The sequence below is a fragment of the Daphnia pulicaria genome, chromosome 4 (genome assembly GCF_021234035.1).
Source record: "Daphnia pulicaria isolate SC F1-1A chromosome 4, SC_F0-13Bv2, whole genome shotgun sequence".
Lineage (NCBI taxonomy): Eukaryota > Metazoa > Arthropoda > Branchiopoda > Diplostraca > Daphniidae > Daphnia > Daphnia pulicaria.
Window position 1 is genome coordinate 13,294,567 of NC_060916.1, and position 25,697 is coordinate 13,320,263.

The following is a 25,697-nucleotide window of genomic DNA, read 5'->3' on the forward strand; positions in this document are numbered from 1 at the left end:
AGGAGCAGTCGGTTTTAGCGCTTCCTCCACCTCCTCCACTGCCGCAGACGGAGCCTCCTGATACGGATTCGTCTGAATCTGAAATGCCTAATCCGCTTTTGGTGAACGTGGCCACGGAGCGGCTTCTGCTCAGCTCGGGATCGTCCGCATTCGATCACTATCACCATCCGGGTGGCGGAGGAATGTCGGAAGGAGGGCCGCTGCCGTCGGCGCTGGAGCGGACGGTCCGGATCAAGAAGGGCGGCGATCCGCTGGGCATCAACGTGGAAGTGGTGGACGGCGGGGGCAGCGGCGTCCTGGTGACTTCGGTGGCTAAGGGCGGAGCCGTCCACCGGGACGGTCGCATCCGCACGGGCGACTTTCTCGTTTCCGTCAATCACGAGACGATGAGGTTCGCCACCAACGCGCAGGCACGCGCCATCTTGCGGCGGACGCAGCTCGTCAGCACCGACGTCAGGTAAAATAAAAATGATTAAATATTCAAATTGATTATTTAAATTTAAATTGATACACAATTTTGAATGATTTGCCTTAGCTGCAGCCAATTGTAAATGTTTAACGTTCGTAAATCGTAACGTCATTAGGATGTTGAACGCAAGGAGTGGCGGTTAACTGCCGCGTTAAGAAGTTTTCCGCATACATTATGTTGTTGGCATCCCCTCCGGGCATTTTTGGCTGCAATTGAAAACTTTTCACTCTAAAGTTTGACTTTTGGGTAATGAGGAAAAGAAGCTTAAGATACGAACGTGGGGGGATTGAGTGCGTAAGCGAGTGAGTGGGAGGATGTTTTCGCGACCCTAAAGTGGAGTTGTTGTTGTTGTACAGTACACGACTGAATTAGAAACGGACACAGCGGCCGAGTATCGATTTCCTTCGGAGAAAATAAAAACTAAAAAGTTGAACAACAAAAATTCAGACAAAACTAACCAAACAAAACTGCTGATTGGACTCTAGTTTGTTATTTATGTTTGAAAAATCAAGAAATGAAATCGAGTTCTAATTATTATTTGTCTGTATTTTTAATTTGCAGTATTGTGTACATCCCGGCTGGCGACGCGGCCATCTACCGCCAAACGACGCTGATGACGCAGCTCGCCCAAGACATGGATAGTAATGCCTCTGTTGTCAAACCCTCTTCCTCTTCCTCCACCACCACCACCACTATGACTAGGTAATCAAAACAAAACAACCTCTACCCAGAATTTCTCCTTGATAGACGGAACTTTTTTTTAAATTTTAAATACTTACCACTTACACTACTTCAACAACACCAAAACACACACACACACACACTTGATTTTTTAAAATTCTTTTTTTCGATTACTATTCACACAAATTACGTCTTCCCTCTTCTTCTTTTTATTACACACTTTAAAAAAAATGATGCAAAGAAATCAATTTACAATAAAAAACATCTGCACCGCCTTCGGCAAATTTCCGAAAACAAAACAAAATCAAACCATTTTTGCAGTCCCTTATTTTAATTTTAATTTCATTCACTTTTTTTTGACTGGTCAAATATTTTGCACATTCTATTTTTTTTTTCTTTTCTTACCTGAGAGAGCGAGAGAGGCATACACACACGCACACACACAGACAAAAAACCAAAACAGATGTATACAACAAAACAAACGAAATTGTGAGAATCGATCATGCGCTAAAGAAAAGAGGCAACAGAAAAACAAAAAAGAAACGAACGAAGTCGAGGAGCGCAAAGAAATGAATGTTGAAGTGGTGTAGATTTGACAAGGACATAAAAATGGCGACCGTGACCGGTCGCGTGCGTGAATATTCAAGTCCTTGTGAGGGGGTCTGTTTCTTGTGTCACGGTTGTTCTTTTTTCTTCTCTTCTACTACGGGTCATTTCTCTTCATTTTCTTCTTTTTTCTCGTTTCTTTCTTTCTCTTTTTTTTATTCCGTTTCATTTTCACGCTACTTCGCACGAATGGCAAAACTGTTATTCATTTCCATCCGCCAGGATATACCCGCAATATTATCGGTAAGAAGAAATTTGCACAAGGCAGAGAAAAAGAAACAAAAGAGAACGAACGATCAAAGATTCTAGTGTCATTTTTCCCCGTTCTATATTTTTCTCCTCATCTATATTTCGGCTCCTGTCTTTTCTACTGCTGGCCGTCGCATGCGCATGTTTCTGTCTCTTCGTGTGTGTGTTTGCATGTCGGGGAATTCGCCATCGCGTGTCGCTCCGATCGAACCCAACAATCACCCAAACTTTTTTCTCTTTTATTTCGCCTTTTTCAAAAAGGTTAAAATGATTCCCACTTTTCGGCTCCTTTATTCGGTTGTTGACTGGGCCAGGGTTGCGCTTGCGCTCGATTGTATACGGACGCGACACTCTTCTGTGTACCTCACTCTCTCACTCACACACACAATTCAATTATGAAGAAGAGTGGGAGAAAGAGAGAGAGAGAGGGAAGAGCCCTTAAAAAGGTCTAGAGTTGGGAAACCTGGCGAAATACTTGACGGAAGGCCCAGCAGTGTGCTGCTGTGTCCATGTGTTTGCCATTTTGGGCGGTCGAGCTGGGCAAGTCTCTCCCGACTCTCCTTTTTCCCGATATCAACTTATTCCGCGGGCCTCCATTTTCTCTCGCTGGCCGTTTGGCGACGGACGAACACCCGCACGGCTGTTCGGCAAACATTTCCAACAAATTTTTCGCTCCCCCTCCCAATGTGCATGTCATTGCCCGCCCTATTTTGGTTTATTTTTCTTCTACTTCTCATTTGAAAGAAGAAGAAGAAGAAGCGAAACATTTTCTTTCTTTGTGTTTGTGTGTGTGCGCGTGTGTGTGTGTGTCTTGAGAGAGAGAGAGATCCGACTTGTTCCAAAGGGCCGGAGCGTGAAAACTTAGACCTTAAAAACGCTGCCCGGCTAGTTGCTAACAGACACACCACAGGTGAAGTTGCTCGACACAATTTTTTGGGTGAGGAAAAAAATGCTGCTGCCCCCCCGCTGAGCTCTCGTCTTTTTTATTTCTGTTTTTGTTTGATTTGTCGCTTTTTTGATTCATTCAAAATTCCGGTTCTTCTTTGCTTTTGACATTTTTAAAAACTAGAAGCTTTTCGGTATATGTCAATTTTTTTTTCCTCTTTTGGAATTCCTCTTGCCCTTCCCCACCCAATCCCACGGAATACAAAAGGGAAAAAGCCAAAAGGGAGGATTGTAATCCAGTTACCTTTTATTAAATCCGTTTGCTATACGAATGGATCGATGAAAGCGAAAGAGATAGAGAACGAAAAGAAGCCCTTCTATCTCTCTCTCTCTCTATCTTTTTATTTTTCTCCTTTTCTACACTCTCCATTGGCTTTATTATTTGTACGGATGTCAATATTTTTACACGGAATCCAATTTTTTCCTTTTTTTTTCCCTTTTCTTTCATTGCCGGTTGTTTCTCGCCCTTGTTCTTTGTACTCTGCACTCTCCCCCTCTTGTGTGTGTGTGTGTGATCTTTTTGAAGTTTTTGAATTTCGCGCGCTCTCACCGACTTTTGCTATTTGCATTTTACTACGTAATTACTTATCATAATAATATAGTGCATTTTGGTTGATTTTTTTCTTCTTCTTTTTCTTTTTTTAAATTGTTGTTTGTCGCTGTTGTTGCGCTGTTGTTGCGTGTGCGCTGGATGATTTTGTTTATTGCCAATCTGTCTTTAAACACGGTCCCCTCTGTTCAGCTCGCCTTCGGTGACGGTGCCATCGCCAAGAATCGACCCGGAAGTGCAAGAAATCAACTCGGCGACGCTGCCACCGACACCGTCAGGAGCCGAAGGAGCCGTAGGAGCAACAGCTAGCGAGCACGAGTCCAAGGACAGCCGACTAGAGGAGTCTGAGCTGCTGCTGCTGTCGGAGGAGGAGGAGGTGGCCCAGCCGGAATTAGGAGACGGTCTTCCAGCGTCGAAACGAGTCGAGTCGCCGCAGTTGCCTATCGATCCAGCAGTCCAGCAGGAACCGGCTGTTTCGTCTTCAATCTCTACCACCACCGTACAGGTATTTACTTAATTCTTTAGACTTTTACAGAGTTTTATTTGTTTTGTTTGATTCAATTTGAAATTCGATTGGAAAAAAAAACAGGTGGCGAATCCCAGCGCCAATCCCCCCGTGGCCGCCACGAACGGAACTAGCGGAATGATGGCCATCTATTCACGGCACTGGGGCCCCGAGCGGAGTGTGCAAATTCTTCGCGACCCCACCAAAAGCCTCGGCATCAGCATCGTAGGCGGCAAGGTATATTCATATTCAAACATAAATAGTCGAGTCTCCGAGGCTCAAAAGTTAACTTTGATCTCCTTGCTGTGCGTTGCGCCGGAACATGGCGCAACAACCCCAGGTCGATGTGGCATCGGGAAGTGGTGCGCCCATTACCGGCATTTTCATCAAGAACGTTTTGCCTGAAAGCCCAGCCGGACGCACTGGACAGTTGAGAGTAAGAGAGCTAGAGAGTACAAACTTACTTAAGTAACCACCTTACATCGCCCGCCCGCCCGCCCACCCCCACCCATCCCAAACCACACACCTTACTATATACTACCCCCACTCTGTATATCGATTATTGCATTTGTTATTTCACTTTTTATTTTTTCTTCTTTTTTTGCTTTGAATATTAAATCAATAGACGGGTGACCGGATTCTAGATGTGGACGGTGAAGACTTGCGTGAAGCCAGTCACGAGAGAGCCGTTGAAGTCATCCGCAAAGCCGGAAATCGCGTCACTTTCCTGGTTCAATCCCTCGTCGATTTTGTGCGTTTTGATTTTTTCAAGTTTGTTTCAAAAGTTTGTTTCAAAACGTTTCAACTTTTCTTTTTTCTCTTGACAGGAACAAGATCAAAATGGCATTACGGCCACCGGATCGCTGGCCCCAGATCAAAATGGCATTACGGCCACCGGATCGCTGGCCCCGTCCGTCTCCTCGCGGTACCAATCGGAAGGAGCTGAAACGCCGACGACGGATGCCGAGCACCTGACGCCATTGCCGTCGCTCCTGAACGGCGACTTGAGCCAGAACAACACGATAGAACTGCCCAAAGTGGCTCCTAGCGGACTTCCTTCCTGTGATACGCCCATGCCGGAAGTCATCCAGGTACAAACAAAATAAAAGTTGAAACAAAATCGGATCTTTTCAAACTTACCGACCGCAATTGATTTAGAGCGGATTCGAACCCAAACCGGTGGTCAATCGCCAGCAGACGGAAGACGATGACGAAGATGACGACGACGGCGGAGACACTCAAGGGCGGACCATCACGGAAGCCGGAATGGAGGTCTGACGTCATACTCATTATAACCGGACTCTCCCAAAAAATTTTCCAAACACTTTTTATTTGATTTGTTTTTCTGACTTGGTGCAGATTGAACGGGCCAGCGCCGGAAACATGAAACTCACCTCGTCGGAAAGGGCGTCCGATCCAGACCAGCCGGATGATTTCGGTTACACGCAAAGTAAGTTTACTCCGCAATGCCTACAGGGGGGCTACTTTTAGTTTGGCAAAAGTTGTTTTGTTTTTTTCCATTTTAAATTTAAATTTCCGCTCGCACGTGTGCGAAATTTCGCTGGGCTTCCGAAGGTTGTAGACGGTGAGGAGAGGCGCAGGCGCCGTTGGGTCTTTCTCTCTCTCTCTCTTCCCTTCAATATAGAAGGTCCCCACTGAAATCTTGTCCGTTCAATACCGGAACGAGCGCTGCAAACTGCGATACCCTCCCGTCAGTAGCTGTAGGATGTTATTCACATGTTCTCTCATCTCTTGTTCGCTCTTTTTCCCTCCTCTTCCTTCCTTCTTCTTCTTCTTCTTCTTCTTGTTCGTCTCTTTCTTCCGTCTCCGTAGAGACTTTGGGTTGTGTGGAGTCAGTTGGTCGGACTCTTTCCCGCCGTGCGGATGCGACCACCAATCACTCCCATCACTCTCGACACTTTGTTCTTACCTTGCGTCACAATTTTTTTTTCCAATTCATCCTCGAGCGGCGGAAGAACAAAAATTTAGTTGTTAAATTTGAAAAAAATTTTGGCGCCAATTTTTTAGTGATTTTTTTTTTTTTCGAAATTCTCGGCGGGTGAACGGAAACAAAACAAACAAAAAGGGATGCGGTGAATCGACGATCTCAGTCTCTGTGTTGTGTGTATTTTCTTTATTTTTATTTCGTGACTAATTGCGGATGAGTTGACTCGACGATTTCGCCCGGAGGAGGAGGGTAAGGGCGAGGACTCTTTAAATCGTTTCCATTTTTATCCGCGTTTGGATTCGACATTTCGCGGTAAAGCCGCTCGATTCCTCCCTACTACACCGCTGGTTGTCGATAATTAATTACAGCAACAAAACCAGAGACGCCCCCTCAAGTATATCCCATTCTCATTCCTGTTCACTTTGAACTCTTGTGACGTTTTTGAAAATTCCTAATCGCAATCTCCCCCCCCCCCTCCCCTCCCATCTGCTCATATGCTGTTAAATTAGTGCACTATTCGGTGACACAGTGACACAGTCATTCATAGCGCGTGATCTCTCCCATCGTCATGGAAACGATTTTCGAAGCTCCCGAACGTGAAACAGGTATATTTCTTCTAATTCTTCTACTTGTCTGCGATGAATTGCATCACAGTTGTCTCTCGTCTTCCAAAATAATTAAAAAAAAAGAAAATCCCTTTGTTGTGGGTGGAAACTGTGCCGGTTCGTTACGTCGGAGGGTAAGGGTAGGGTAGGTGGTGGGGGATTTCTTTGTCGGCTTCCATAAATAGTCGGACGCCCGAGACAATAAAGGAGAAACTAGAAGAAGAAGAAAAAAACGGTTGGCTTTTGTCTCATCATCGTGAATTCTTAACATGTCCCACAATGTCGAATGGCGATGGGTGGGAAAAAGAAAAGACCCTGCCCTTTTTTTCTTATTTTCTTTTCTACTTTTTGGGCGATGTGGTAAAAGGGTAAGGCCGGCAATGGATGGATATCTTTGATCGATATGGTCGAGAGACCTCCTCGCAGATTGGTATGCACCCTAGCTAACTGCTGGCCGTCTAGCACATCCTAGACGTCGTGGAAGTCTCGTGTACTAAACGTTTGATTGGATTAGTGGAGCAGAGCAATCAGATGAAAAGAAATGGATAGAACGGACAGCTCTCTTTCTCTCTGGCCCGTCATCACCTCGTCAGGCCGTGTGGGTGGGGTAGTGGGTGGCAGGGGGGGTCGAAACATGAGGTCTGGTCGAGTGTGTGCCAAATGGTGGCGTCCAATCTTGACACGGACCGTCCGTCTTGTTGCAATTTCGTTTCTTTTCTTCTATTTCTTTTTCCCCCCTTTTACTCGGCTGGTTGGGTCGTGTACAACAAAGCGTGATTGCGTCTGACTAAGCTCCTCCCACCACCACCACCGCCGCTGCCACCCCGGTTTGAACACAAGACGGGCAAAGGGTTGGGCCGATTTCAAAGTTTCCCAAGCGCTTCTTCTTCCCTTATTCTCGACTCGACTTCTTCTTTTGTGCCCATCGCAACTCTCTCTTGACTCTCGGATGCTGCCAACTCAAATCCCCTCCCGCCTTTCACGTGACTTTCTTCTTCTTCTTCTTCTCTCCCCTCCTTGTTTGTAGTGGGAGGAGGAGGACGATGTCTACTAGCAGATAGACCCGAATTTCTTTTTTTTTTCGCTTCCGTGTTTTATGAAGGGGCTCCGGCTCCCGCCGCGCCCCTCCCACTCGTCGACTCGTTATTCATTCCCGAGGAGCTCACCCGACAACGACAGCCAAAGACGACGACGACTCGGTTTACTTTTGCCTTTAGATTTTCATAGAAGCTAAGAAAAAGAAGAAGAAGGAGTTCTAAGGCAGTTCTTTTTTTTTTTTATATATTTTTTTATTCACTTGTTTATGTACACAAAATATGCTCCCGCTGTTGCTGCATGCCGCCGGAAGGGTGTAACAGAGTGGAGGAAAAGGGAAAAAGAAAAAAAGGAAACAAATTTTTTTCTCTTTTTTCTTCTTCCTTATTCCGCACAAATATTTTTTTTTTTTTTTTCGTCCTCCTGTGCGTGTGTGTGTGGCTTTTCATTTCTCTCCTCGATGATTAGGTTTTTGGGTGCGTCTCTGGGCGGCTCAATCGAACGCGGTGGAACTTCCTTCCAACCGCCCAAAAAAAGAAAGAAATTAAATTAAAAAAGTAGAAGAAGATTATTCGAAATGGATGAAAGCACGTTTTTCTTTGTCATCGGAATTTTTTTTTTGCTTCTTTTTCTCGCTGGGAGGGGGCCCAGCTGCTTTATATAATAAGACTAGGTACTCCGTTTATCTCCGCCAAAAAATACGAATAGTGGGGGGTAGATTTGAGAGAGAGATTGAACGGACAATCAGTTTCTTTTTTTAACTCGCTGAGAATTGTTCGTGTTTTTTATTTTTCAAACATTTTTCTCGCTAGTTTTATTTATTTTTTTATTTTTTTCAACCCAGTCGTCCTGGGTCGATATCTTCGTTCTACGGTAATAAGATCTAGACCGGAGCATGTCGGCCGAGATTGGAGAGAAACAGACAGTGTGTGCAATGTTTTTCGGCCGTTTTTACCATCTTTCTCTGGGCGAGTTGGTTAGATAATAATACTTGGCGAAAAAACATTTACCGAGAAACTTTTCGTTTTGTTTCGCAAAAGTTGCGTTTCATTTTGATTTGTTTTTCCCGCCGTTGCGCTGAAGCGAAAGAAAAAAAGAAAAAAATAGAAAAAGGAGAAAGTTTGAAGATGGAAATGATATCCGTCCCCCGCGTTGTTGATCCTTCCTCCGTGTACATATCAGTCTTGAACCAACAGCAATAAACCAGTGTAGCAGTATAGAAGAAGACTGTCGGTTTATTTTCCCCTTTTCTGGGTCTCTTATTTGAGTACGAAATGGGAAAATATGAAAATCGTTCCGGGGGACCCCGTTTCCAATCATAACCACTCTCTTCTCTTCCGCCGATGGATGTTGTACCCACAGAGACCCTTTTTTCTTGTTTACACTCGTTTCTACCCGAGAAGAAAATGAAATAGACACCGTCGAAAAAATGTCAAAGAAAAAATAATTTTCACTTGGATCGATCGAGGACGGACTTTATTTAACAATATATCCAAGCCCCTGGGTACAAACTGGGGTAAAAAAATCCCGGTGTAAGTCTAGTGGATATTGAACTCCTTCTTCTTTTGTTCCCGAGACTTTCTCAGACTTTGGTAAAAGATAAAAAAAATAATAAAAATAAAAGAAGGAATCGATAATCGACGATGGTTCAATGATCCTTTCTCCCTTCCCCCCCCTTATGTTGGCCGAACCCCAACTTTGACGTCTTGATGCCATATCTCTCCTATTCTTGACTGGGCAATTTGTCTTAGTCCTCCTGTAACTAGGACGACTACTACTACGACTACAACAACTAAACTACGGACTATATTTATGCGCCTTTGAGCCTCCTAACGCACGGAGAAAATCTTGTATCCTTTCCAATGTTCAGTTTGATGGCCATCAAATTTAAAAGCTCGAAAGAAAAAGAGAAAAAAGCTTTTTCTTGGACGGGGGGGAATAATAGCCAGCAACCGGGCAATATAAATAAGGTCACAGCGCACACGAACGTAGACATAATTCTTTTTCGATTATCTGAGTAGTACTTGTATGCCCAGCTGGCCGGTTTCGAAAGAAGCTTTATGTGTTGCCGTGCATTGTGTGGTGATTTATGTTCTTCTTCTTCTTCTTGTCCGGCTGTTTGTTATTTTTTGAACAGAGAAAATCCATAAGAAATGGGGAGACCTCAAGGGCGAAATTGTTCGAGTCGATTTGGACCGGACGTCGCCCGGCGGCGGGGCCCTGTCGACGGTGAGTCTGGGCCTCAGTCTGGCCGGACACAAGGATCGCACCGTCATGGCCGTTTTCATCTGCGGTCTCAATCCGAGCGGCATCGCCTTCAAGGACGGCCGTCTCCAGGTGGGCGACGAGCTGGTCGAAGTCAACGGCAACGTCCTGCACGGGCGGTGTCACCTCAACGCCTCGGCCATCATCAAATCCATCGGCGGAGCCCGCGTCACCATCATCGTCCTGCGGAGGGAAGGAGCCCTCCAGGAAGTGGCCGTCCCGCCCATCACTCGATTTCCCATTTCCCTGGAGGAACAACCGCCGGAAGAGCGATACTCGCGATTCAAAAACCTCCGCATCATCACCCTCAAAAAGGTTTTTATTATTTTTATCATTTTTAACGGCCTGGATTAAAAAATTCCGGCGATCTTTAACGTCCAATTTTCTTAGGGTTCGGCTGGACTGGGCATCATGATCATCGAAGGCCGTCACGCCGACGTCGGTAGCGGCATCTTCATTTCGGATATCCAGCGGGAAAGTGTTGCGGAAGAGGTGAGTTATTATTTGAATGATTATTTGGTTATTGGCCGCCGAGTCGATACGATCAAATAAAGGAAACGATTTTCGCTCGCTGATGAAATGATATAACAATCCAGGCTGGACTCGCCGTCGGCGATATGATCCTCTGCGTCAACAAGGACGAGCTTCTCGGCGCCGATTACGATACGGTAAGGGACATTGTTGATTTGTCTGGTGGCCCGTTTGTTTGACGACTCGATCTTTTATAAACCGTCTCAATATCAGGCGGCCGGCGTCCTCAAGAAAGCCGAGGGTATCTTGACCATCGTCGTGTCCAATCCCAAAACGGCCGAACCCATCAAGAAGGAAGAGCCCAAGCCAAGTAAGTCGTTTTGTCTTATTTATTTCACTTTTTTGTTCTATTTTTCTCTAAAAAATCTTCGGTGCTGCCCAGTGGGTTTCTCTCTTTGGTTCAAATTCATTTAACCGGAATGACTCTTGGCATGTTAACGTTTCTTTGTCCGTGCATGGCCCATTATTTTCCCTCCTCTTCCTCAAATGTCTTGACTTGCACGCACTGCTCCCGAGAATGCCGCTGCTGTTTGCCTGGGGGTGGCCGTCACACAAACTCCATTTTCCTTCCCATTTCTTTCTACTCCGTCCGTGGCCGCATGTGAGTACATCTGGATATCCTTTTTCTTTCTTCTTTTCTTTTCTAACGTGCGGTAGAAGTAGATGTGGTGAAACGCCAAAATCCTGTTTTTTTTATTTTTATTTTATTTTCTGGATGATGATGTGATTTTTCTGGCCGTCGTGACAGTTTATCCACTGGCCCGTTATGGGCCGCTCTCTTTTCCCTCTGCTGGCTCTTTAATTACTTTTGGCTTCTTCCTTCTTTCTCGGCTTTTTCCATCTCGTTGGCCGTTTTTTCCTTCTTTTTCTTCTTCTTCTTCTCCTGTTTGTAATGAAAGACACAACTCGTGCGCAGCCCCTGTCGCTACGAATGGACTTGTCCGCTCGATAACAAGTCAACCGTAGAAAATCAAAGTTTACGCTTGTCCAGTTTCGTTAGCCGTCCAGCTCGCTCGTCCTGGATGGGTTGAACATTTGATTTGAAATGAGTCTAATTTGATTTGAATTTTTTTTTTGGCGGGAATTTTACAGAATTACCTCCGAAACCGGCGATTGCACCGAAACCGGCGTCCATGTCGTCCGGCCGGCTGGGCTTGAATTCGAGTTCGGCGGCGCATAACGTGTCGTCGACGTCGTTGCCGTCCTCGTCGGCCGTCATGGCCGGACTGGACGTGCATTCGGCGACGGTGTCGAGCCAGTCGGCGCCGCAGTCGCCGCTGAATGCGCCCGGCCTCCTCCCGTCCTCCCGTCCCGTCTCGTCCTACTCGCCGTCTCAGTCGCCGTCGCCGTCGATGGCCGCCATTTCGGCCTCGTCGCTCGACGCCAACGTCGTCAGCGACTCTCTGACGTCGACGATGGCCACGGCGACGGCCACGCCCGTCGATCCTTTACCTTCCCTTTCGGCTTCCTCGTCCTCTTCTTCCTTCCTGCCGTCGGCCTCCCTGACAGCCCCGGCCGTCGTCACCGCCGCCGGACGGACACCTGGCTCGGTTCCGGCCTCTTCCGGCGGCGGTGGCGGAGGAGGGTACAAGGGCGTGGCCATGGGCGGCAGCGCTGGCGGCCACCAGGGCAAAGCAGTTCTCCGGCAGCACGGCGGCCCGTCTTCGCACTCTAAATCTTCTGTTGGCGGCAATTTAGTTGTCAAGGTGCCGGACGAGCCGCTGCCCGACCCCACCGTTTGCGAAGTCAAGCCGGGCAAGGAGACGACCATCGAAGTCAACAAGGACAAACTGGGACTCGGTTTGAGCATCGTCGGCGGATCCGACACTCTTTTGGTAAAAAATTTGAATTAAACTTTTCCCATTTTCCCGCCAAAGCTCCGGCCCGTCGATCAAATGTAAAAATTCAATTACTTGATCCATGACAGGGAGCGATCCTGATCCACGAAGTGTATCCGGACGGTGCGGCGGCCAGGGACAAGCGCCTCAAGCCGGGCGACCAGATCCTGGAAGTCAACGGCGAGAGTTTCCGCAACATCACCCACAGCCGGGCGCTGGCCGTGCTGAGGCAGACGCCGGCCAAGGTCCGCATGATGGTCTACCGTGACGAGACGTCGCTCAAGGACGACGACATGCTGGACATCATCGAAGTGGAGCTGCTGAAGAAACCCGGTCGCGGTCTCGGTCTCAGCATCGTCGGCCGTCGCAACGGTCCCGGCGTTTACATTTCCGACGTCGTCAAGGGCGGAGCCGCCGAAGCCGACGGCCGGCTAATGCAGGGCGACCAGATCCTGACGGTCAACGGCAACGATTTGCGAACGGCCTCGCAGGTAAAATTTTAAATTTTAAAAATTTTGAAAGAAAGAAAAAAGCGCGCGAAAATTGAATTGAATTGTTTTTTTGAATTTTCTTATCCATCAGGAGCAAGCGGCAGCCATCCTGAAGACGGCCATGGGCAAGATTGATTTGAAGGTGGGCCGTCTGAAAGCCGGAGCCGCTAGTCCCCGTTCAGCCACTTCCGCCGAATCGTAAGTTTCCCAATTCCAATCATTTTCCCTTTTTATTTTCTCAATCTTGTGTGTCTCTTTTCTTTCTTTCTCTTCACTCTGGGACGACGACGATATCCGTCGTCTCATTGGATTGGATGGTGCAAAGTAACCAATGACAACAAACAAGGAATCCTTTCTCTTAGCTCGAGATTGGATTCCTTGATTGATCCGATCGATGATTAAATCGTCTTTTATCTATTTCTGTCTTCTCTCTGTGTTTATAACTCTTCAAGAAAAACAAAAAACAATTCTTTTTTTCATTTATCGCTGGCCCGATCGTGTCACCACCAGGATTAATAATAAGAAATAGTCATCGACTCTCTGGTGTCCAGGTAAAAACAAAAACCCAACCCCAAAACAATACGACCATTTGAATTGTTTGGCACTTGCGCATGAGCTGCTGCTGCTGCTGCTGGAAATGTTTTGATAAACGAAATTAAGTAGAGTAACTCGCTCTCACGTTGAAACATGATGATTATTTTTCATTTGTGTCTATTCGGCTTGATTGTGTTATCGACTAGACGTCATCCCTCCCTTTTTTTTGTTTTTAATTTTATGTTTTCCAACGCAACGTAAGACCCCCCTCCCTCCTCAACCACCCAATTGCCGGAGCAACTTGGCATCCAGCTAATTAGTTAGACTTAACACTCTATCCTATTGTTCCGTTTGCTGATGTGACGAAAAAAAAAACGAAAAACAAAAGAAACTTTTGTTTCTGTGTGTGTGTACATCTCACACTCAGTTTTTTATTTTTTATTGACAGAACCCTCCCCCCCCCCATCCACTCATCCGGCCGGCTGGAGTTATTAGTGTGTAGTAGCTTGTTAGTAGTTTGCCTTGTCTCTCCGGCTTTTCGCTCTCTCTGTGTGTAACTAATTGATTTGCACTTTTGTCTTGCGACTGTCGTCCGTCCGTCTCTCTCGGCTAATGGGCCGTTGCGACGACCTAACTCAAAACAACTAAAGCGTTTGCTTGTTATCTCCTACTTTTTTTGGCTGATGGATTGTGATCATCTTTTATTAATTTATTTTTATTTTTTTCCCTGTTCCGGTTTTCTTGTAGAAGTCCCGCCCCGTCCCACCTGCTCCCGCCAGCACCACCCATCCGCGAAGACAGTCTTCCCTCAATGTTGAACATTTCCGCCGCCGCCGCTGCCGCCGCCGCTTCGTCGGCCAACGATCCGCCATTGGTGCCGACGCCGACGACTCCGCCACCTCCGCCGCCACCTCCTCTGCCGCCCGTGCCCGTCCTGCCCGTCTCGCTGCTTCAGCTGGACCCCGTCAACGCTCTTCCGTCGCCGGCGGGAGCCTTGGCGGCGGCGGCTGCTTCTTCGTCGACGGCTCCGCCCACTTTCACGAGGATCGTCCTGGAGCGAGGAGCCGACGGCCTGGGATTCAGCATCGTCGGCGGACTGGGCAACCCGCAGGGTGACCTTCCCATCTTCGTCAAGACCGTCTTTGAGCGCGGAGCGGCTGCCCAGTCCAATCTGAGGCCGGGCGACCAGATCCACGCCGTCGACTCTACGCTGCTCGACGGCAAAACGCATCAGGAGGCCGTCGCTCTGCTCAAGAACGCCAAGGGAACCGTCACTCTCACCATCGTCTCCTAAGTTCACCGTTTGGGTTTTTTCGTTTTTCGCCGATTTTTTCGGTTCCAGCTCTGCCCCTTCCATTTGTTATTTTTCATCTTCGCCCAACCCCCCCGCTCAACGTCATATCAAAAAGGGGAAAACCAAAAACCAAACAAACAAAAAATTTTTTTTTTACAAAGAAAATTTGAAGCTACTAATCCTATACAACCGATTTTTGAAGAGACGTGCTGAGAAATTGCGATGCGCGCGCGTGGTGGTGGTGGAGAGAGAAAATGTTTTGGTTGGAAATCGATCGAATCTACTTCCTCCGTGACAACCTGACTTTTTGATAATTGTTTAATCCAAAGATTTTTATTATTTTTTTTTCTTCTCGTGGCAGCGCGCGGAGTCCAACCCCAAACCCCTCCTGAGATTCCTATTCCTCTCCCACCATTTCTTACCTGCTGGACGCTAGGCGCGGTTGTGGTAATTTTTATTTTAATTTTTTCAAATTTCGCGGGGATTAAAAGAAAAAACGAAATGAAGACTCGACATTTGAATTTCCCGCGTTCTAATTAGAATCCCCCTCCCCCCATCGAGTCTTTGGCTGCCACGTTATTCTTGAATAAGGAAAAACGATAATCGTTTCTGGTTTAAAAAAGAAAAAAAAAGAATGTGCATTTTTTTCTTTGGTTTTAATGACGACTTCCTCACCACACACAGTCACGCTGCAACAATAAAGTATGTTGAGTGTGCGTGCGTGTGGGTGTGTAAGTGTGTGCGTGTGTGCTCTACTCCTTCCCTGTACTCGTCGAGTGACCCGTTTTCTGTTTTTCGAAAAAAATTCGGGAGTCCTTTTTCTCCACCAAACCTGATTTATCATTTGTGCTGTAGACTTTTCACGGCGGGATCCAGTCGATTTCATTTTTGTTGTTGTTGTTGTTGTTGGGTTCAAAAATGGGGAATGGGAATAACAAAGGTGGCGGTGGGATTTTGATTTTCTCTCCGTAGACGATCCTTGATTGTCGATCCTTAAAAGTGATTGAAAGTAAAAGGAAAAAGAATGCGAACGGGCATAAAAATTATGATTTTAGAGCAACTAGTTGACGAAGAAGTATTTGTCTACCACGACAAATTCTATGCAAAAGTGCCCCCCTCCTCCTCCCTGATTATATACCAATTATCATGACGCTCTCTCTCCTTTGATGACATTTACCCGCCGTTGTATTGACTTGATCGATTGATAATTGTTAAAATGACATATTCCCCGCACTCTCTTCAACTCTTATCTTTACTCTATTATTCTATTCCGTATACTTCCTCGTCTGCCTGTTATGAATCGACTTGTTTTCTTCAATGAAATCTACTCCCCCCTCCCTCCCTGTTTTACATATACATTTAACAATGTCGAATCTTTTCTTGTTTGTGTCTGAAAGAAACGGAAAGAGGTGAAGAAAACACCTTTTTCCGTTCTAACCTACTTATATACATCTTTTTTTCCGGAAGGAAAAAAAGGATAGAAAGAAAAAATTATCCGAAATTAATTTTTTTTTTTTCGTTTCGCGATGATTTTTCGAAAAAATCAGAAAAAAATGTCTAAATTTCAATTGGGGGGAAAAAAATTTAATAAATTGTGTTTGTTTTTGGATGAATCGAACAATATGATATGACAAAAGAAATGCGATATCCGTTGAACCATTAACTCTCTCTCTCTTCCTGATTATTATAATTAAGTTTCAACTTGAAAGAAGAAAAAAGGAAAATCAGCTAAAAGAAAAGAAATGCTCTCGTTATTTTGTTTCCCAGTCTTGAATTGCCTCCTCCTCTTTATCTCTCCTTCTCTCTCTCTCTCTTAACATTATTATTATAATGAATTGAATTGCCCTTTGATTTTGGTACCTTTACTCATTGACACTACCGTGCATACTCACTGTAGCCTGTTAAAGAAATATATTTGCAATAACAAGAACGTTTCCCGTGTCCGACACTAAAGCTCCGGAGAATATTCCGCCGGATGGAAAGCCGGAAAAAAGTTTTATTGGTTTTTTTGGGGGGGGGGGGGTTCCAGCCTCACTCTCCCGACTCTTTTGGTTAATCAATCCGAATAGAGTAGGAATAGAGAACGGCAAAAGTTTTTGTAACAGTCCATCGTCCGTTGAAGATGGATCGGATTACTCGAATCCATCCCCTTGTTCTTCCCAGCCGAGCCGGAATAAAAACCAAAATACCCTTTTTTCCCTGGGAATCGATACATCAGAATCTCTTGTTTTGAGCTTCCGTTCGATCCTGGGCCAACGAGATTGTACGGTGCGAGAAAATGTGTAAGCTAGAGGACTCTCTATCTCTATGTAGGGTCTATCGTTTATTATAAGGCCCTGGGAGATGGATACAGCCAAAACAATAGGGGTGACCAATCACAACAACGGGAGGTTACTGTACTGTGTGTAATATCCCGGAATAATGGAAATACAGGAGCGCAAGCGAGATCCTGAAAATTTCTTTTGATTGGATCTTGTTCTATCCTACGTAGATATATATAGACTCCATCCTCCCGTCTTATTCTCCACACTGCGAAAGGAAATTGTGTAAGACTCCCTCGACGCCTTAACGACTGTCAGGATCTTCCTTTTTTTTCTTTTGTTTTCTTTCCTTGGTCCATTTAATCCCGATGGTCGTTATTTGAAGAATTTAGTATTTGTTATATTAGTTATTTGAAGAGTCCCCGGAATATCTCGTGTAGGATTACGTGGGCCAGCCACCTCGACAACAAACGAGAAAAGATGATAAATCTGCCAACAACTTTGCAGCACTAAAAAAAAAACCAGCGCGAATTTGAACGTTGGGTGGGCGAGCTAGATATAGGACATTGTCCGCAGGATCAAAAAGTCTATAGGTCGTAAAACAGCCAACGATTGTGGAATCTCTTTTGGTGTGTGTGTGTGTGTTATTGTCTGTGTTAAACTCCGGGGGAAATGGCAGTTTTACGAGTTTGATGGAAAAGTTTACGCCGCGCGTGTCCCAAAGTTTTACGACCGGAATCGCGGATCATTAGTCGGATCGTGTGAATAAAACTATCGAATCTAGAAAAAGAAAGTAAAAAAAAATCTCTATTCAAAACTCACGTTCCCTTTTTTATTACTTGACTTTTTTTTATCCCGTCCATCGCCTCACGCGTCATCCGCTCCCGCACATTCGTGGGTAATCACGGGGGGGGGGGGGGTAGGGGGGAGTGAGTCGAAAAGATTATTCCCTGGCAGGAGCTAGCTTGAGGGCGCTCCCAATCTGGAACTGCTATCATCATCTAACTAATGATGAATTGAGTTTGGTCTGAAACGAGTCAAATGGTGGCTTGATGATCAATACCCTCCGGCAGTTGCCGTTCGAGACTATCGAAAGGAAATAAAAGAGCCACGGATGAGTGGATGAGGAAACCGGAGCAGTCGATGGATGGGATGGAGGAGGGGTAGAGAGAAAAAGGGGAGGAAGGGAAATGTGCTTTGAAGATACAAACGTGGTGGAGATGGATGGATGCATCAAAAGAATCGATCGGGTCGGACGTGAGTCGTGCCTTTTGCGCTTTCTCATCACGCCACTGCTGCATTAATGTGGCTGGGGTGCCTTTCATCAGTGACGTGATAGACCGCCATTGGATGGCCGACGATATTTACTCGTCGCTTTCCCGCCCCCGAATCTCTTTTTATTACTATTATTATTAAAATAATGTATGAATTATATCATATAAGCGAGAACACTTTCCAGGTTTTCTATTTCTGGATCGAGTGTCCGGTTTAGTTGGTTTTTAACCATCAACCAACGAGCTCGTCTCGGATGACGGTTGATTGATCAAGAAGAAGAAAAAATGGGACCAGTCTAACGCACAATAGGAAATAAAAATAAAACAAGGATGACGGAACCGGATCCAACATTGCTGGCTCAGTATGTTGACGCTGCAAGAAGTGTTGTAATTCAATCGGACGTTCGGTTCGGTGGCAGCACGCAACTCCCAAGCGACCACCCAGGCCCCCCAACAACAGAAGCGGCTAGAGCGGAGTAATATTGTTGAACGTATAGCACACACAGACTATATATACGTAACAGCACTATGGAGAGTGATGTGTTCTCAACATTCGTTTTTTTTTTAACAAACAAAACAGCTGGCGCTTTTTTATTATAGTAGCTCAAAAAAAAAACGCTTCCGGAATCTTAATGGATTCGATGTATGTATACTACGTACGAAGAGCTCTTTTCCATCCCGTTGGGAGAGGTTTGTTCATGTCACCTGATCGTAGTCTGAGAGATATACGCTAATTCTTAATCTTATACGGCTGGTTGAAGGATAAAAGTCGATGCGATTTACTTTGATAAATGGCTGGTTTCTACTGAGATAAAATGGCGGTGTTTTGTCTTGTCAGTCTAACAAATAACCGCTATTCAAAATACAAAGATAAATGTTGTCGCTAGATGCAACGAATGCGTTTTGGGGGAAAAGAGTAATTCGAAACTGAAATAATGCTAGGCTTTCCATGTAGGCTTGACAGGCGACTAAAAGACCTGATTGCATGTCGTGTGAATTTCACCGGAAACGAGTCGTATATATTTTTATTTTCGTCTAATTGTTGGGTAGAAATTGTAGAAAAAGGAAACAAAGGTTGCTATGGTTGTGTAATTTAACTACTGTCGAACACAAATGCGTTTTTTAAAATCCGGCAGCGTGGCTCTGTCAGACCCAGAAAACGTCTAAGCGGATTATTTGGACACGAGAAATTCGATACAATTCGAATGATTCCTTAAACCAACCAGCAGTTTACGGTTTTATTTGTTTGACGTTTATTCGTGTTTTTAGATTCATTATTTGACTTAATGTTTTACCCTTCTCGTACCAGTGTACTTGCTTTTGTCGCTCTCATTGCTGGCCTCTACCTCGCCCAACGTGTACGAACTTTTTTTATTACTTCTCTGTCACTTTGACTGTGTTGGTGTGCTGCAAACTGATTGACATGTTCATTTGATTTTCACTGTAGAACACCATGGAGGAAGAAAAATTCACCATCAGTGTAGAGTGGTATGATGACATATCTTCATTGGTGCGTCCATTTGTCTTGTTTTACTACCCTTCAGACAGGACAGTTGAAATGGTAAACACAATTGAAGTATAGTAATAAAACTTTTAAATAATATTTCTTTTATTTAATAGTACGACAGCAGGCAAAAGAAAACATTTTTGAAGAGATCATTCTGCGAGACAGTGGCAGAAATTGATCTGTACATTGGGAACAAAATTACAGTTTTTGGAAGAGAACTGAAGCTGATAGAATACCTCGACAATACAACCAAAACTGAATTGGCAAAGAAATCAGAAAGGTATGTAAAATGGTTATCTCAGTTCAGTGCAATTTTGCGATCAAGTGTAAATGACCCAAATGTTTCCAGAACTTATGCCATGCTCAAACCTGAAGTCATTGAGCAGATGGGAAAGGTCCTATCCTTTATTGAAGGAAAGGGATTCAGATTCAACAAACTGATGCTGACCAAAATTGGTGCAAATAGAGCAGCGGAATTTTACAAGGAACACCAGGGTCGAGCATTTTATGAGTACGTGTGCAACCCACTTTGTTTTATAGAATGCTGCACTTATCGTTTATTGTCTACACAGAAAACTTGTAAATTACATTTCGTCCGGTCCTGTCCTCGCCATGGAACTGTTAGCCCCGTCAGCCATCAGGTATTGGCGAGTAAGTTTGGGACCAACCGATCCAGATGTGGCTCGCAGTGATGCACCCAATACTCTTCGGGCCCTGTTTGGAAAAGATACTACTTATAATGCTGCTCATGGATCGGATTCACCAGAAGCTGCTGCCAGGGTAAACTGTTGATCAAAGAATCCATCGTGTGTTTCTTAATATTAAGACATGTATTTATCTTTCTAGGAGCTCAACTTAATATTCAATAATTTGAATAGCCATTACGAACCTTCCTACATCAAAACTTTGTGCCTTGTTAAGCCACACATTCTCCAAGAAGGTAATAATTAAAAACGTGTTTTGCCCTTCGCTATGGGAAACCAACGACTTAATCTACGTGTACTGATTATTTTTGCAGGGAAGTTGGGCGCACTCATCGCTGCCATTCAACAAAATAACTACAGAGTTTCTAGTCTGAAGCTTCACAGAATGAGTTCAACTGAAGCTGAGCAGTTCTTTGCTGCTTATAAAGGAGTTTGGGATGATTACCCGGTAATTCAACTGATCCTCTCTCCAATATTTTATCTTTAATAGAATTTATTTTCTTATCAGGCCCAAATCAAACATTTCACTTCAGGACCAGCCGTGGCATTGGCTGTAGATTCCGATGTCAACACATTTAGAGAATTTGTCGGTTCATTTGATCCGGTTAGTTTCATTACAGAAATTTCTTAGTGAAGTATTTATTAACATCCCTTTTGTCTTTATACTCTTTAGAATACTGCGCGGAAATTACATCCTTCTTCCTTGCGAGCCCGATTCGGTCATGACATTACACATAACGCAATCCATTGTACCGACTTACCAGACGATGGTATTCGAGAGGTATGTAAATTTAACTTATTATTATTTGATAATATTTACTTGTATATGTTTGATGATTTAAACAAATGATTTTTATTTCAAATTGATACAGGTTGAGTTCTTTTTCAAGGATGTTGGTGGTTTCCAGTAAAATAAAGGCAATATTGTGGACCACAATGCAATAACTGCACCGAAACGGGAAAATTTCGGAATCGGGTAGAAGTAGGACAAAGTAATGAAATTATGTGGGTGATGAACATCTAAGTGGGTATTGAACTCATCCTATAAAAAGTTTGGGGGAAAAAATACAGCAATAATAATAACAAGTATTAGTTTTTCTTTTTCCTGTAAAATCATTTAGGCTATTGGTGAGCATTGTGACTCAAAGCTTCAGTCAGGCAAAAAGAGTGCAGAAGATAGCGAAAGAAAAAACCCACGACCGATTTGTTAGCCACACATTTTCACACAGCCTACCGAACCAACGATAAGAGGGATCCTCTTCTGTCTCGCAGCTTTGGCCATAAAAATTTGTAAGCGGCAAAAGCCATGCCAGAGAAGAGCAGCGTCAAGAAGATAGTCACTGTTGGGTGAAATAGTAGTAATTAGTTAGGTTGATTAATAATAAGCAAAAATGGTTGTAGCACTCACAAAATACTGTTCCAGTGACGTTCGTATTCGGGCAAACCGTTGGGTTGTCAGTGTTTGAGATAAATTTCACTCTTCCTTCGTTTCCGTAAGTCAGTGGTGTTAATTTTTTGATGTACTCTCGGAGAACAATTTCATCGCGAACGCCTGCGAAATCAATTGAAAGTTTAGTTTATGATTACAACAGATTACGGATGATGTTGACTGACCAGTGTTGTTTTTCAAAACATTTTCCATGAACGAAAATCTGCTGCCACCGTTTGCGATAAACGAGGGCATACCAATTCTGTAAACTTGTTCGTTTTTAATTGGAGCCATCCCTCCTTGTGGGTTGTCCGTATCGCGGATGTAGATGCTGGCCACACGCGATCCACTGGGTTTTGATAGATCGTACTCGACTCGCATGCCGGACACATGAAGAAACTCGCCACGATTGGGCGTGTCCGTGTCGTTATAATAACTGACCGATTCTTCGAACAGTCTGGTGATTTGCTGACCATACATGTAAGCTCTCACAATAACATTGGCGTAGGGAAACATAGTCAAAATATCTCCGAACGTGATGGGACCTACAATACATAATTTTAGTCTTTTGTTGAAATAACATCATTTTTGGGGTTTAATACCTGCTCCGATGTCAAGATCTGTATCCGATAGCGCTCCTCCATGCCAGACAGTTGCGGCCACTGTTTCAGACCATCCATTGTCAGCAGTTGTTTTCTTTTCCAAAAAGGCGCGAGCCGCATCGGCCATCAAAGCTCCACCGGTGCACTCGGTGTACCAGCAAATTTTCCGATCGCTAATAATTGGGATTTTAGTATAACCGATGGTCTCATTCGCCTGGGTCAATACTTCTCGTTCCCACTGATCAACTTTGTACTGGAGATCAGGATCTATAGAAATTTGTAAATAGTCAATTCAGATCTACAGTAAAATAAATAAAACTGGCGATAACGTACTTTTTGTCACGCTCGAGTTCAAAAGAATTGGATTAGTTGCCACATAGCTGCTGATTCTACCCTCATCGTTAATCTTCATTTCGATTTTACCCAAATATTTACCATATCGAGATGTCTGAACGAATAGTCTTTTCACGCCTTGACTGGAGTTCTCAATCGGGTACGGCCCTGCAATTTTCTCATTAAGAGGCCCGACAGCAGCGTCTGCAAGACCACAAGAGTTTAATTTCGAATGAATATGTAAAGATTTTAAGAGATACTTATACCGTTATAAAGGAAAGTATTGCTGCCACCTGAAAAATAATAATTAAATATTTATTGTGCCGTTTGATGCCGTTAGGCCCATCTCGCTGTCATATATAGCAAAATGGTTGGCTATGTATATAACTATATATCGCTGTCATATATGACAGCGAAGTGGGTCTAACGGCCTCAAAAACGGATTAAAGGCCTCAAAAACAGCCTAACGGCTCTGACCATTAACAAACAAGTCGACGTTATAGGCTCTGCCCATCCATTCCAGTTTGGCATTTTCAAATCCGGCGCTACCCAGCGCAATGACAAAATAAACCTGTTGATCATACAGCGATGTGATCTCAGCTTCAATAGCGGCAAATGGATCTGTAAATTTGATTTTTCCTGTGTCCGCCATATACTAAAAAATTAAAATAAACAATGACTTCAATGTTTTACTGAAATATTCGTGATGAAATCGACTCACGTCTGCATCCTGCCCGATAAAGCCGATAATTCCAATTTTCCTGACACCATCTATGTTGATCACCATGGATTTCTTGTACAGATTACTCATCGAGGGTTCACCGGAAATGTCCATGTTGGCGCAGAGCACCGTGACACCGGCGTCCTTCAACGCCTGGAGATATTTCACGGTTTCAGGTACGCCCTCTTCGAAGTCGCGATAGCCCAGCGCCTTTCAGTAAAAATGCACGACATGTAACGACGGCCAATTAAATCACTGAGACCATAATCTTTGTTCGTTAACTAAATAAACACACGAATCTGTCGGTTAGGCTATGACAAAACAACTGATACATCGCCATAGCTGCGTCAAAGATAACAGTAAGGTATTTGAGTAAGTGCGAAAGATAAGACATTGTGTATAGATTGTTACCACAGCATTATAGTTGAGCGTTTTTATGGACTCGACTGCCGGACCTGCTCCGAGGATTGGGTACCAGATGTAACCACCCAACATTCCACCGGCGTTCAAGTGCAAGAAAACTTTGCCGTTCGATTCGCTCTCTGCCTTCAGCTCTGTGACTTTCGTCAGGTGGCGAGGCACTCCACCGTAGCATTGCCGGGACGCTTTTGGACTTTCGAAGTCTGTGCATGAATAATAAAAGTATTTTAGAATGTGGGCTTTCGATAAATTGATTATCTGTTCATTAATTGTATAACAAAGTAACACGTCACTGAATCCAAACAATATAAGCAGCTGTAGATGAGAAGCCACGACACAGCACAAAGAGCACACAGATTTCATACCTGCGCAGCTGTTGACTCACTTGGCTTTGAGGTGGTAGTGCTTAAGATAGTGCTAGATGTTAAAGTAGAAGTTTCGTTTTCGCCGGGGGAAAGAGTAGGGACTGTAGTAAAATTGACCTGATCAGCATTTGATGGAATAGTTGAGTTGGCAAAGTACGAAGTGGTAGAGTTGATTTGGGGAAGACTATTATTGTTTGAATTGGTGGTTTGATTGACAGAATCAGTTGTTAGTGGCGATTGACGGAGTTGCCGAACATTCGAGCGAGTCAATTTCGTTAGTCTTGATGATGTAACAGGTTCTGTTAAAGGAAGACATTGAAAGCAAACGCCAGACAAAGACAGTGAGCATAAATATCAGACATAGGATAACGGGCAGAACTTTGAACAAGGATTAAGCTACAGACAGACAACTCATGTAGACAGGTCATTTTAAAAAAACTATTACTTCCATTAAGTCATAAAAGTACCTGAAATTGATCTTGCACTTCTTTTTTGTCCCGCTTCTAATGCTAGTTCTTTCAATAATGTCGCTTTTCCAGTTATCATTGACACTGTTCCCGATCCCGTAGCAGAGGTTGAAGCTGTGGAAGTAACTGTCGTTGTAGTTGTTTCAGTTGTAGTGGTGGGCGTAGTTGTGGTAGGCGCATTTGTAGTAGTGGTAGGGGTAGTAGGGGTAGTAGTGGTAGGGGTGGTAGGGGTAGTAGTAGGAGTAGTAGTAGTAGTAGTAGGGGTAGGGGTGGTAGGGGTGGTAGGGGTGGTAGGGGTGGTAGGGGTGGTAGGGGTGGTAGGGGTAGTAGTGGTAGTAGTGGTGGTAGTTTCTGGCGGGACAGTTGTGGTTGTTGTAGGCGGTTGCGTCGTAAGTGGTGGCAGATCCTCGTAGCATGGAGTATTGTCTCCTTGGATCTCGTCCAGTTGGTACCACAAATCATTCGAGTGCGCCACAACTAAAGTCCAATCCGCCGAGGTATGTAACGGTGCATGCAGCATCAAAAGGGCTAACGCAACTCCCCACCATTGTGCCATCTCAGCCACAATTATTTTCCTGTCTAAGCCACGCGCACAATCTGGTAAATAGTACAATAGGTCAGTCCTTTTCTAATTAAAATACAAAAAATTATTATCTTTCTTAAAAGGAAAACTTAAGAAATTTTCTTTTAACCAAACTACTCCATTTCTTATAATTTACCTGACGCTTAAAAACTGAATTTGCTCGTGACGAGAAGCTGCAATCAGAAGTGACTTGACTCCACCGATGCTGTTGATTGACTGCGTTACCTGAGTGTTACAGGAGACGGCAGGAACGAAAGCGATAGCAGATCTGGTTGGCCCAGTTCGCCCTTTGCCTGGTGACACATTTCATAGCGCACATGTTATCTGTACACACACGTCTGCTCTATCAATTCTCGCATGATAGAATTGTGTGCGTTTCTCCCTCTCTTTGTACCACCTTTCATTTTTCTTTCTCTTTCCACCCGTCTCGTTTACACGCCCTTTCAATGCCTCAAACCACACGTACAAATGCAGCCAGTCTGCTT

The 25,697-nt window shown here is 44.5% G+C and overlaps 3 protein-coding genes and 1 long non-coding RNA gene across 13 annotated transcripts in view; 2 read left to right on the forward strand and 2 right to left on the reverse strand.

The window, feature by feature from the left end:
- LOC124336848 (multiple PDZ domain protein-like) overlaps nt 1-16,476 on the forward strand; it is a 32,988-nt gene extending 16,512 nt beyond the window's left edge. For 3 of the 8 annotated variants that reach the window (XM_046790664.1, XM_046790665.1, XM_046790672.1), the window contains 18 exons: nt 3-457; nt 1,031-1,171; nt 1,979-1,999; nt 3,693-4,005; nt 4,090-4,242; nt 4,346-4,441; nt 4,631-4,756; nt 4,833-5,096; nt 5,164-5,277; nt 5,365-5,455; nt 9,731-10,173; nt 10,249-10,350; nt 10,455-10,526; nt 10,603-10,699; nt 11,482-12,224; nt 12,317-12,718; nt 12,810-12,916; nt 14,000-16,476. In XM_046790664.1, the coding sequence (XP_046646620.1) occupies nt 3-457; nt 1,031-1,171; nt 1,979-1,999; nt 3,693-4,005; nt 4,090-4,242; nt 4,346-4,441; nt 4,631-4,756; nt 4,833-5,096; nt 5,164-5,277; nt 5,365-5,455; nt 9,731-10,173; nt 10,249-10,350; nt 10,455-10,526; nt 10,603-10,699; nt 11,482-12,224; nt 12,317-12,718; nt 12,810-12,916; nt 14,000-14,546 (4,287 nt within the window). In that variant the 3' untranslated portion in view covers nt 14,547-16,476. Of the gene's footprint in view, nt 1-2; nt 458-1,030; nt 1,172-1,978; nt 2,000-3,692; nt 4,006-4,089; nt 4,243-4,345; nt 4,442-4,630; nt 4,757-4,832; nt 5,097-5,163; nt 5,278-5,364; nt 5,456-9,730; nt 10,174-10,248; nt 10,351-10,454; nt 10,527-10,602; nt 10,700-11,481; nt 12,225-12,316; nt 12,719-12,809; nt 12,917-13,228; nt 13,270-13,999 lie in introns of all 8 variants that reach the window. The other 5 variants (XM_046790669.1, XM_046790668.1, XM_046790670.1 and 2 more) reach the window with 5 other exon arrangements.
- Nucleotides 16,477-19,197: 2,721 nt separating this feature from the next.
- LOC124337054 (nucleoside diphosphate kinase 7-like) lies at nt 19,198-21,379 on the forward strand. Of its 3 annotated transcripts, XM_046791075.1 has the most exons (11): nt 19,199-19,316; nt 19,391-19,439; nt 19,529-19,642; nt 19,702-19,868; nt 19,938-20,099; nt 20,161-20,368; nt 20,435-20,528; nt 20,607-20,740; nt 20,801-20,896; nt 20,966-21,073; nt 21,165-21,379. In XM_046791075.1, exons 3-11 carry the CDS (start codon nt 19,535-19,537, stop codon nt 21,201-21,203), a joined length of 1,116 nt encoding a protein of 371 aa, XP_046647031.1. In that variant the 5' UTR covers nt 19,199-19,316; nt 19,391-19,439; nt 19,529-19,534; the 3' UTR covers nt 21,204-21,379. The 3 variants fall into 3 exon arrangements, with proteins under 3 accessions (XP_046647030.1, XP_046647031.1, XP_046647032.1); XM_046791074.1 differs by having other exon boundaries at nt 19,198-19,439; XM_046791076.1 differs by lacking the exon at nt 19,391-19,439.
- Nucleotides 21,122-25,185, reverse strand: LOC124337746 (5'-nucleotidase-like). The gene is made up of 12 exons (XM_046791773.1): nt 24,630-25,185; nt 24,183-24,461; nt 23,789-24,000; nt 23,378-23,587; nt 23,134-23,311; nt 22,923-22,949; nt 22,657-22,860; nt 22,324-22,590; nt 21,907-22,266; nt 21,701-21,844; nt 21,527-21,632; nt 21,122-21,334 (listed from the first exon to the last, which is right to left on the reverse strand). Exons 1-12 carry the CDS (start codon nt 25,183-25,185, stop codon nt 21,313-21,315), a joined length of 2,565 nt encoding a protein of 854 aa, XP_046647729.1. The 3' UTR covers nt 21,122-21,312.
- Nucleotides 25,186-25,204: 19 nt separating this feature from the next.
- LOC124337352 lies at nt 25,205-25,536 on the reverse strand. Its single transcript, XR_006917245.1, has 2 exons — nt 25,349-25,536; nt 25,205-25,257 (listed from the first exon to the last, which is right to left on the reverse strand). It is a non-coding gene; the product is annotated as an uncharacterized LOC124337352 (long non-coding RNA).
- Between the last annotated feature and the right edge of the window lie 161 nt (nt 25,537-25,697).